The sequence below is a fragment of the Portunus trituberculatus genome, chromosome 31, assembly GCF_017591435.1.
Source record: "Portunus trituberculatus isolate SZX2019 chromosome 31, ASM1759143v1, whole genome shotgun sequence".
Classification (NCBI taxonomy): Eukaryota; Metazoa; Arthropoda; class Malacostraca; order Decapoda; family Portunidae; genus Portunus; species Portunus trituberculatus.
This window is the reverse complement of record NC_059285.1, coordinates 1,754,122-1,766,621: the sequence shown is the minus strand read 5'-3', so window position 1 is coordinate 1,766,621 and position 12,500 is coordinate 1,754,122. Positions and strand designations below refer to the sequence as shown.

At 44.0% G+C, this 12,500-nt stretch overlaps 1 protein-coding gene across 1 annotated transcript in view; it reads right to left on the bottom strand.

The window, feature by feature from the left end:
- Positions 1–3,539: 3,539 nt before the first annotated feature.
- Positions 3,540–12,500, bottom strand: part of LOC123511419 — a 20,043-nt gene continuing 11,082 nt past the window's right edge. Inside the window, exons 2-4 of the mRNA XM_045267287.1 lie at positions 6,699–6,785; positions 4,629–4,777; positions 3,540–4,136 (exon numbers count right to left, since the gene is read on the bottom strand). Coding sequence (XP_045123222.1) covers positions 4,011–4,136; positions 4,629–4,777; positions 6,699–6,777 — 354 coding nt within the window. The 5' untranslated portion in view covers positions 6,778–6,785 and the 3' untranslated portion in view covers positions 3,540–4,010. The remainder of the gene's footprint in view (positions 4,137–4,628; positions 4,778–6,698; positions 6,786–12,500) is intronic.

The following is a 12,500-nucleotide window of genomic DNA, read 5'->3' as shown; positions in this document are numbered from 1 at the left end:
CCAGTACTTTAGAAAGGATAGGCAGGAGTGATATAGGACGAAAGTTATTGACATCATTACGATTACCTCCTTTAAAGATGGGAGTGACCGTAGCGTGTTTCCAAGCTGAAGGGAATTTTCCTGTCACAATTGAGGTATTGATTATTGTAGTTAAATAATTAATAATGATGGGAAGTGAGTCTCTTATGTGTGTGAGTGATATCCCATCTGATCCTACCGATTTGGTGTTTTTAAGATGTTTTATAGTTAAAATTACCGTGTTTACGTCAACAGGCTCAGGTCGGAAGAAGTGGTCATTATTAGTATAATTTTGGTTACGATAAGATATATTTTGTTCAGCATTTACCTCACTTAGTTGACGCTGTGTCTTCGCAAACGTATTCTTCCCAACATTTACAAAAAATTCATTTAATTCTTCAGCCTTTTGAAAATCATCCCATTGGCCGCAATTATTATTGATTATCTTTTTGCTAGGCACAATGGTTCTTATAAGTCGCCACATAGCAAATATGTTGCCTTTACATTTCTCAAATTCTTTTTTATGGTAGTCTCGTTCGGCGTTTTGTATTAAAATCTTAACTCTATTGCGTTCTCGCTTGTATTCCTCTCGGAGTTCTATATTGGTTCTGTCATCTTTGAGGCGTGCTTGAAGGGCATTACGAGCAGCCATAGCTGTGCGAATTTCATTGTTAATCCAAGAAGCGAAGGGGTTATTCATTCTAGTACATGTAACAGGAGCACATTCGTCAAGGCAGCGAGTAAAGACAGTAATCAATATATTGAGTTGAATGTCAATGTCATCTGTATAATAAATGTGATTAAGTTCAGATGAGTATTTTAATATGGCATCGCAAAGCGCATCGTTACTGTATGCACCCATGTGACGGAAGGTCTTTGTTATCTTGGCACGCTTGGGTTTACTGATGTCAATCGTGGCGGTGATTAATTCGTGGTCAGCTATAACACTTGGCACTACTTCCTTATGTAATATTGTGTCACGTTTGTTGGTCACTATAATGTCTAGTAGGGTGGCTGTCTGTGATGTTATACGAGTAGGCTTGTCAATGACTTGATGTAATTTGTTCACACTTATTATTGAGCTGAGCTTGTTTCCTGTAGTAAATAGGTCATCATTTAGGTCACCTAACATATACAAACACTTGTTTTTTAGACACATATTACGTAAGGTGTTGCTTATGTAGTCAAAAGACTCCTGAGACGCTTTAGGGTGGCGATATACACTCCCTACAATAATAGAAGGTAGTTTTCTACATTGTACAGTCAGCCATACGTCTTCCACACCGTTAGGTCTATCAATACCAGTGATAACTTTTGTGCTGAGACAATCCTTCACGTACACACACACTCCTCCACCATAACTCTTATCACACCGATACACATTATAGCCTGGGATATAGATATAGTTGTCTGGAGTTTGAGGGAGAAGCCAAGTTTCACTTATACATAATATGTCAATGTTTCTATTAATTACAAGGAGTTTTATCTCAGTGATGTTGGCTAGAAGGGATCTGGCATTAATGTGCTCAATAGTGAGAAAGTCCTTTCTTTTGTTATGCTTATCGGCTATGTCTTCCTCGCCATGATCCTACAGAGTGTTATAGTAGCACAGTCTACTCTTATGTCCATAGTTATGACAGATGGTGCACTTTATCTTATGGTCATAGCGGCATCTGGATTGATTATGGTTAAATTCGCCGCAGTTATAACATCCGCTGCGGTACCTCGTTCCTTCATTATTATTACGTTTACACGTTGCTCGGCTGCTGCTATCATTGTGGTACTGGCTAGGGGTAGTCCACTCACCACGGTAGTTCTTGGGGGGACGAGTGTTGTGGGAGGCCGTCTGTCACTTTCTGGATGACTTACTGGGTGCCGTGGTTGGTGGGTAGGAAAGAGGGCCTGCTGGGAAGGGGTGGAGGCGAAGACGGCTGGTGTGGCATGCTGGGTCTGTTGTGGGACGTGGAAGGTCTCGATGAATTATTTGGTGAGTTACGGCCTGACCTGTGTTGTCCTCTCCCAGCTATCTGCCATCCGCTCGATGAGCCATACTGTGGTTGGTAGGTAGAAAGTGGTGTCTGCCGCCGTTGGCTCAGCGATTGAGGGAGCAGATTATTCCAGTTGATACATGCTTTGAGCTTGTCGCAATGTTTACCAATAGTGTTAAGTAGCCTAACTTCCCCCAGCCTGTTTAGCAGTGCGACCTGGTGCTGAGAGAGAGAAAGAGAGAGAGAGAGAGAGAGAGAGAGAGAGAGAGAGAGAGAGAGAGAGTGTGTGTGTGTGTTATCATGCATCACCTCCCTCTTTCCTCCGTCATGTTGCCAGCACCACCACCACCACCACCACACCTCACTAGTAAATAAACACATAAGCGCAGGTGTCAATTACCGTTACCAGTGTGGGCGTGAGCGTGGGCGTGGGCGTGGGCGTGGGTGTGGGTGTGGGCGTGTCATTAGCTGTGAGACTGGTGCAGAGGGTGGTAATGAGGCGCCGTGCAGGTCAATGTATCTTGTTGCATACTGCTGTGGTCACCCTTAGTGTAGCCTGACCACTGGCTGACTCACTTCTGGGCACATGAGCTACTTATACAACACACACACACACACACACACACACACACACACACACACACACACACACACACACACACACACTCTCTCTCTCTCTCTCTCTCTCTCTCTCTCTCTCTCTCTCTCTCTTAGTCCGTTTCAATGTATATATGGTGTCTTGGCCAAAAGAGAGAGAGAGAGAGAGAGAGAGAGAGTGTGTGTGTGTGTGTGTGTGTGTGTGTGTGTGTGTGTCCTGAATTGTTGAGTTTCCCTTTCTCTTTGGTCGTCACGTGGTTCTGGTCCGCGTCCCGCCTCGTGTGTGCCTCGTGTTTGCATTCCGGTTCTTCTTTTCCTCCCCTAACCCTCCTCCCCACCCCTCTCACCTCCCTGCTGCGCGTCGTGGTTCATACTCATGGTTCATGCTGCTTATCTCTGCTCATATTTTAGTTCTTGTTATAAAGCTTTACATTTTTCCTCGCCTTAGACTTTCTTTCTTCTTTAAAATTGATTCCGTTTGTCTATTTTTCATTTTCGTTCTATCTTTTCTTTAAGATTTTTACTCTTAAGTATTTTTTTCTGTTTCTGTTGCAATTCTATTTAAACATTTATAATTTTGCTACATTCTTATAAATCTCAAGTCTTATCTTTTTTTTTTTTATCTTGCCTTTCTATAATGTTTTTTTTTCCTTTTAGTGATATATCAGAACATCTAATTTCACTTCAAATTTTTTCTATAACTTTTACTCCTTTCTAACTTGTATCTATTCCCTCCTCTCCCACGACATTCCATCATTTTCTTTGCCTTCCTTTCATTCTCTTCTCTTTCCTTTTTATCTTTTATTATCTTCACTCCTCTTTCCTTATCTTTCCTTTCATCCTTTCCACTTTTCCTTCCTTCCCTTCCTTGCCTACTTCTCTCACCCGTCCCATCCTTCACTCAGCCAGTAGAAGAATAAGATGTAAAAATATAGATAAAGGTATATATTTATTGTTATCACCCTCTTCACACCATAATGACATCAACCAGGAATGATTCTTCTCTCCACAGGCGACTGAATGACACAAGCCGCGTGACGCCTTAAGCACACACACACACACGCACACACACAGCAGCGTCACGTCACAAGACCACCTCCTTCTTCACTTCTTCAGGAAACTGTGTGCTTTCTTCAGGTATCGGAGGGAAACGAGGTGAAAGCGTGTGCGTGTGTGTGTTTTGTGTAGCGTGGGAGTATAATGGACGTTGTGAGGGTATAATGGGTGTTGCTTCATGTGTTATGAGTGTTGAGTGCCTAACTAGTTTTGTGTTGGGTGTAGTGTGTGTTGTCAAGGTAGAAGGAAGTGTTGTTATGTGTTCCTGGTTTCTTTCTGGATGTAACGGGTATTGTGAGGGTGTAGAGGGCGTTGCGATGTGTCCCTGGGTGTCCTCTGGGTGTGGTAGGGTTAGTTTTGGGCATAGTAGTCCTGCTCTCCTGCTACTGCTGCTGCTGCTGCCTCGGGGTTCTGCTGGGCTGCGCGAAGAAGGGCACTCACTCCCGCCTCAACCGCCCGCAGCCTCTCCTCAATGTCCTGCGTGGGAAATTTAACACCTTCAGTACTGGGACGCATTTTTACCTTGAGATTGTGTATGGTAAGATGATTTTATTTACATTAGGAAGAGTCTATGGAGGTCAGAAGCTTAATGGCCAGAGTCTTCACTATTCTAATCCTCACATAAGTTTCTGAAGCTGGATAAAATCACCAAATACTATGCAAAATAAATATGGAAACATGTCATGGTACCAAAGGGGTTAAGAGTTAGAACATGTGATGAGATAGCAAGTAGGGTGCTCATGGGAAGTAGCTGTGTGAGTGGACAGGAGTGGAATGCTTTGCGGGAGTGGTGAGGAGATGAAATATGGCATGGTTTGGTCACGTATTGAGAAGCGAAGGTTAAGTCAGGATAAGTTGGTTAAGCTAGGTTTGGATTAGATTTCTTTTTATTTACTTTAGAATGCTCTCTCTCTCTCTCTCTCTCTCTCTCTCTCTCTCTCTCTCTCTCTCTCTCTCTCTCTCTCTCACCCGGGGCAGGGAGTGGCGGGGGGCTGGGGTCTGCTGCTGTAGGCTGCGGCGGGGGTCTGCTGCCACGAAGTCCACGCCCGCACGCCGCCCGCTGGACACGCCCACCACGCCACCCAGCTCAGCGGACCTTTTTCGTCCGTTCGTCCAGCCTGGCGGGGAAGGGAGAGGGAAAATAGATGAAAGGCAAAGCGATGGCTGACTAACCAACTAGCTAACGAGTTAACTACCACCTGACTAACTAACTCACTCACTCACTGACTCACTGACCAACAAACAACTCAGATTGCACCAGAGGTTATGAAAAGTGGAAAATCGTCTGTTTGCTTATAATAGCTTAGGTCAAATTAGATTAGGTTAGGTTATTTAAGTTAATTGTTTATATAATGTAGAAGAGAGAGAGAGAGAGAGAGAGAGAGAGAGAGAGAGAGAGAGAGAGAGAGAGAGAGAGAGAGAGAGAGAGAGAGAGAGAGAGAGAGAGAGAGAGAGAGAGAGAGAGAGAGAGAGAGAGAGAGAGAGAGAGAGTGTGTGTGTGTGTTTGTGTGTGTCCGTCATTCATTCACCTACTATCGTCAGCTAGTCACCCAGCGAGCCGTTCTCTCAAGGAAAAAGCTGAGAACTTGTAATGGCTGATCTTTGTGTAGGTCTGAGGCCACTCACACACCACACACCGGGACAGTGACGTCACATTCTCTTGGCTTACACTCAGTGCCTACTCGCTGCCAGGTGAACAGGGGCTACACTTGAAGAGGCTCACCCATTTTCCTCTCCGCGTCCCTAACTTGAACCTTGCTACTTTGTTGTAAGCTGAGAGTGCTAATAACTGCAATTCGGTGTGTGTGTGTGTGTGTGTGTGTGTGTGTGTGTGTGTGTGTGTGTGTGTGTGTGTGAGCAGGGGACGCCTGGGGTACATTCACAGAGACGTGGTGTGTGATGATGTGGCCTTCACCCAGACAGACAACAACAGAGTATGGCGGGCGCATTTCGTGTGGGAGTTGCGGGGCGCTGCTAACAGCTTGAGGTAATGCAAAGTGAGCAGCGCGGAGGCTTCATATAGGGACTTTCAGACTCAAAGGTGGAATCAAAGACAAGGGAACCGAAGTTATTCATCGCATCTCCTGCCTGTCTTTTGTGCTCATCACTGGCTAATATGCGGTGATAGATAGGAAAGGAGGCAAGGAGGGAGGAAAGGAGGGATAGACAGAAGAGCGACAGAGAAGGAAGGAGGAAGGAATGGTGGGGAATGGGATGCAATGTTCAGATGCTTTTTTTCTTTTTTTCTTTTTTTTTTGTGTGTATTAGTGCATGATTCTTAAATTCGTTGTTATTATCATTGTTGTTGTTGCTCTTTTTTTTTTTTTGACTGGCGGGTGGTGACTGGTGTGTGGTGTGTTATGCGTAGTGTGTGGTGTGTGGTGTGTTGTCTGGTGTGTGGTGTGTGTTGTGTGGTATATGGTGCGTGGTGTGTGTTGTGTGGTATGTGTTGTGTGGTGTGTGTTGTCTGGTGTGTGTTGTCTGATGTGTGGTGTGTGTTGTCTGGTGTGTGGCGTGTGGTGCGTGGTATGTGGTGTGTGTGATGCGTGGTGTGTGGTGTGTAGTGGGTAGTATGTGGTGTGTGTAATGCGTGGTGTGTGGTGTGTGGTGCGTGGTATGTGGTGTGTGTAATGCGTGGTGTGTGGTGTGTGTTGTGTGTTGTGTGGTATATAGTGCGTGGTGCGTGCTGTGTGCTGTGTGACTAAAGAAAAAAAAATCATTAACGAACTAGCGTGTGTGTGTGCAGGGTGGATGGAGGCCGGACAAAGATGAACTACAGACCTGACGGAGGCACCATACGGATCTGCACACACCAATATAAGATCCACTTATCCACCACATCCACCTATCCATCCAACCATCGATCCATTCTTTCACCTACTCACCCATCCATTCACTCACCCACTTATCCATCTACTCATCCATCCGCTCCACAACTCACCTCATCCACCGTGAATAATAGTGGTCCATGCTGCCTTCTGTGTGGTGTGGTAGCTAGTGTGTGGGTGTGTGGTGTGTGGTGGTGCCCTATGAACGTACCTCTGCTGTACTGGAAGGTCTGACAGGCGGCCAGGGCGAGGGAGGCAACGAGCACCACAACTGTCACTCGGCTGACCATGGCGGCGGCTGTGGCGGGAGAGGGGAGCGAAGCAGAAGAAGCAGCAGTCAGAAAAGAATGGAATAGAAGAGATAAAGGAGGAGGATGAGGAGGAGGAGGAGGAGGAGGAGGATGAGCAGGAGGAGGAGGAGGAGGAGGAGGAGGAGAGGACAGGAGGAGCAGCAGTATAGGGTGTGGGAAAAGGTTGGAATAGAATGAGTAGGTAAAGAAGGAGAGATAATCGAGAAAGGAGGAGGAGGGAGGAGGAGGAGGAGGAGGAGGAGGAGGAGGAGGAGGAGGAGGAGGAGGAGGAAGTAGAAAAGAGGATTAGGAGGAAGAGAAAAGAACAATGAGGTTAGTTTATTATTATTATTATTATTATTATTATTATTTATTATTATTATTAATACTATTACTGCTGTTGTTATTGTTATTATTATTATCATTATCATTATCATTACTATTATTGCCGTCATTTTAATTATCTTATTTTAGTGTTTTCCTGGCTTTTACATAGGAATTACAATAGTAGTAGTAATAGTAGTAGTAGTAGTAATAGAACAGAAATATAAGTCATTCCTTTAGTTTTCCTTTTCTTTCCGTCCACACACAGTACAATGCTAAAGAGAGTGATGAGCAAGACTTAGTAAGTGTGTCTTTCCTTGAACCAAAGACTGCTTCACAACCAAACATTTATATCAGAATGTGAGAGACGGGACGCGCCTCGCAGTGGTGGTGGTGGTGGTGGTGGTGAGTTGGTGGATGAAGATGAAAGGTTGCACGTACTCTGTGTGTGTGTGTGTGTGTGTGTGTGTGTGTGTGTGTGTGTGTGTGTGTGTGTGTGTGTGTGTGTGTATCAACGTCTTTTCATTTCCGTAGTAGTTGACTTTTTATATTAATACTCTCTCTCTCTCTCTCTCTCTCTCTCTCTCTCTCTCTCTCGTGTTTGTGTTATCATGTTTGAATTTAAGTTTGTGTGTGTGTTTGTGTGTGTGTGTGTGTGTGTGTGTGTGTGTGTGTGTGTGTGTGTGTGTGTGTGTGTGTGTGTGTGTGTGTTATTGGTGTTTCGTAAGCCATATATTGTACACACTCTCTCTCTCTCTCTCTCTCTCTCTCTCTCTCTCTCTCTTCGGCGTAGTAATCACCACATGTTCTATTATATATCTGTTCTTTTTTTTATCCTCGTGGTGTAAAAAGCCTTTCTCCTTGACATGTGGGATCAAAATGGGCTCAGTTTTTTCCCTTTCATATTTTTCCTTACACGTTTTTTTTCTTTATGTAACGTTTATGTGCTCCTCCATTCCTATCACTTCATCTCATCTCACCTCACCTCACATCACCTCACCTCACATCACTTAATTTCACTTCACTTCACTTCACTCATCCCTCTGCCATAGATAACCTTGTCTGACTAAACCTAAGCTAACCTAACATCACCTCAGCTCACCTCACCTAACCTAACCTAACCTAACCTAACTTCTTGAAACGTAAGCTCACTTCACTTCACTTCACTTCACTTCACTTCACGTAAAAAAAAAAAACAGAAACAGAAAAAAAAATATGAAAGAAATAAACAACATAGAAAACTGACCCACATCCACCCACGAGAGAGAGAGAGAGAGAGAGAGAGAGAGAGAGAGAGAGAGAGAGAGAGAGAGAGACTTAAGGGGAGGAATTCTTTGTGATGTAAATACAATAATTGAACAAACGCGAAAACAAGTCCAGGGCGAATAAAAGAAGAGCGTGTGAGCGAGGAGGAGGCTGGTGAGTGAGGGAGACGGGGCGAGGAGGGAAGAAAAGGAGGAGGCGTGTGGTAGGAATACTTTATGGGGACACGTGGCCAGAGAGAGAGAGAGAGGGGGAAGGGTGGTATACAGAAACGCTTTGCTCCATCACCACGAGTGTTTTCCAAGGCCACAGAGATGATTAGCCAGGTTCTGAAGTCCGTTTTCCCTGCTAATAATGTGGAAGTCTTGTCATTGCCTCACTAGAATCGTAAGAAAAGAGAAGAAAAAAATAACACCATTCAAAGCACCCTTAGAAACCTGTGTCACTTCAATTAGAGCCTTTTGACAATAGAGAAGATGCAGACAAATAGTGTTTCAAAATATGATCCAGAGAGAGAGAGAGAGAGAGAGAGAGAGAGAGAGAGCAGGTGTACTAACAGGAAAATATAGTTAGACATACATAAACATATATATCACCAAAACCAATAGATGTAGAGGGGAGGACATGCATTCGAACACACACACACACACACACACACACACACACACACACACACACACACACACACACACACACACACACACACACACACAGGCAGGCAGGCAGATAAGCATACTCAGATAAGCAGATCGACAGACAAACAGATAGAGAGACGGACAGAAGATAAAGAAACAATAACAAAAATACATACGAAGAGGAGGAGGAGGAGGAGGAGGAGGAGGAGGAGGAGGAGGAGGAGGAGGAGTATATGTACGTAGGATATTAGAAGATGAATAAATGAATAACTGATAAAGAAGAAAAAGAAATAAAGGAAAGAAATAATAAGTTATACGAGGAAGAAGACTGAAATGCGCACAAAATCGAATGAGATGAACAGATCGATAATAAACAATAGTGAAAGGAAATTGGATAGATGAAGGAGAAAAAATAAAAATGTGAATGATAATGAGAAATAAACAAATAAACAAAAATAAGAAGAAATAGCAGAAATGGAAAAGAATAAATGAATAAGCACAAAATAATAAGAATAGAGAGAGAGAGAGAGAGAGAGAGAGAGAGAGAGAGAGAGAGAGAGAGAGAGAGAGAGGAGGAGATAAGGGAGAAACAGTAAATGTGCACAGGATAATGGGAGATAAAAGCGTGAACGGTTAACGAGGAACGAAAGACGCGAAGCAACAAAGGCTAGGTAGAAAAAGTTACTAATTAACGCCTCTGCTCTGTGTCACCTGTAATTTTGCCAGGTAAGGAGTGACGCGCCGAGTGTGGGGGTGGGGGGAGGTAGGGAAGGCAGACAGCTCTTGGTTAGGTTAGGTTAAGTTAAGTTAGGTTAGATACTGTAGTTAAATTAGGTTCAATTAGGTTACGTTAGGTTAGGTTAGGTTCAATTAGGTTACGTTAGGTTAGGTTAGTGTGGTTAGGTTAGGTTAGATATATGATTTTTTGTAACTTTTAAGTCTTTCTGTACTGGGATCAATTTTTACCTTGAGATTTGTGTGCGATTAGACCATTTCACTCACATTAGGAAGGGTCTATGGAGGTCAGAAGTTTAATGGCCACAGTCTTCACCATTTTAATCCCTCACATGAATTTCTGAAGCTGTATGAAATCATCAAATAGTAAGCAGAATGAATATGGAAACGCGTCATGGTACTGAAGGGGATAAGATTATTCTACACATGGCGATAAACGATCAAAGGAGGAGGAGGAGGAGGAGGAGGAGGAGGAGGAGGAGGAGGAGGAAGAGGAGAAGGAGGAGAAAGAATCGAAAAGGAGAGAAGTAAGACGAAAAAAACGTTCCTATATTCCAGAAAAATGAAGAAGAAACAAGAGAAAGAGGAAGAGGGAGAGGAAGAATAGCACCAGCTGGCCACGTCCATCCCACCTCGTCCCACCATCGTCACCACCTGTTGCCAGTCACCTGTGGAGCCCCAAACACCTGTCCGTTCCGGGGTGACATGCTTTCTGCCTCTATAAGTCATTCATCTCCTTTTTTTTTGTTCCCTTCATCTGCCTACTAAGCGACTTCTTATCCCTTATCATCATCAACATCATCATCACCAACTTCCACTACGTTAACCCCTTCAGTACCATGACGCGTTTCCATATTTATTCTGCTAACTATTTGGGGACTTTATACAGCTTCAGAAACTCATTGGGGGGATTGAAATAGTAAAGACTGTGGCCATTAATCTTCTGACCTCCATAGACCCTTCCTAATGTCAATAAAATGGTCTAATCGTACACAAATCTCAAGGTAAAAAAATGTGTCCCAGTATTGAAGGGGTTGAGAGTAATGTTCATGTCTCTTTCCTCACTTTCTTACCACACTGCACGATTGTTCTTCCTTTCAGTGCTGTGTGGTGCTGTTTCCCTTGGCCTTGCTGTCCTTCTGCTGTCCTTTCTGCCTATAATAGACTCTGCAGTGGTAGTTTAATCCCACAGACAGCCTCGTTAGGTCCAGTAGGGCTGTCGCTGTCTAGTTTAGTTTTAATGTGTCTCCTGGTACTATAATTACTCCTCTTCTTCCTCCTCCTTCTCCTCTTCCTCCTCATCTTCCTCTTCCTCCTCCTCCTCCTCCTCCTCTTCTTCCTCTATTCGGTTCCTAATGGTACACAAATTTTCACCCGCTGCCTCGAGGGAATGAAGACAAAATCCCGAGTGACAAACCTCCTGCTTATAGTGACGCTCATTAATTTGTCTAGCGATTACTGTGTTGTTTGTACTCCTCTCTCTCTCTCTCTCTCTCTCTCTCTCTCTCTCTCTCTCTCTCTCTCTCTCTCTCTCTCTAACTATCTATCTATCTATCTATCTATCTGTCTGTCTATCTGTCTGTCTATTTGTCTGTCTATCTGTCTCTCTATCTTTCTGTCTCCCTATCTGTCTTTGAGTGACGCGTGGAATTAATCGTGGGGCGGGGAATGGATCAGAGGGGATGGGGTGGTGGGGTGGTGGGTGGTGGGGGCGTGTGGGGTGACGGCGTGGAGGTGACACAGAAACTTGGCTTAGTATTGATGTGTGTGTGTGTGTGTGTGTGTGTGTGTGTGTGTGTGTGTGTGTGTGTGTGTGTGTGTGTGGGCGCTTTGAAACTCTCCTGCATCTAGAATTCATATTTTTGATTAGTTAGACTGCTAATGATAATGCTGATGCTGATGGTGATGCTGATGGTGATGATGGTGATGATAATAATGAGGATAATAATAATAATAATAATAATGATAGTAATAATAATAATAATAATAATAATAATAATAATAATAATAATAATAATAATAATAATAATAATAGATAGATAGAGAGAGAGAGAGAGAGAGAGAGAGAGAGAGAGAGAGAGAGAAAAAAAAAATAATAACATTACATGCAATAATTAATAAAACTAAAACCTTACAATCAACACACACACACACACACACACACACACACACACACACACACACACATATACACACACTCTCTCTATATATAACACGCATGCACATAAAACCAGCACGCGTGGGAGAAGCTATGACAATCTGACAGCCGGCGACCTGACTGACGGAGGCGTGAACGAGAGGGGTTTTCATTTGGAGTCCCAGGGGGCGTGTCTTTCAGCGCGGAGGCAACACGTTATAGAAGACCCTTGCTATTGGGGCGAGCAGCGGGCAAGCCGTCATATAAAGGCAGACTGGTACCTTTCCCTCAATGACTCGCAGGAATGTCTGGCAAAAAGGGAAGCGAACGAGGAAGGGGCGCAATCCTTCTTAGGCTTAGCTGCGGCACTCCTGGGGTCTCGTGGTGTCGTGTTGGTGTAGTGTAGAGAGGAAAGCACCCCAGCACGTCACGCGTTTGTTTGTGGGTTCTATATTGACCTACCTGCCGCTTCTGAGTCATCTACCTAGCTGCTACCCGTGACTTCAATTCTTTAAAGAGAGAGGCGCTTCAAGGGACTACTAAACCATATCACACATTTTGTATGAACTCCATATATTTTTTTCTTATTTGTATTTCTATATAGGACGGGAACCGGCCAAGGGCAACAA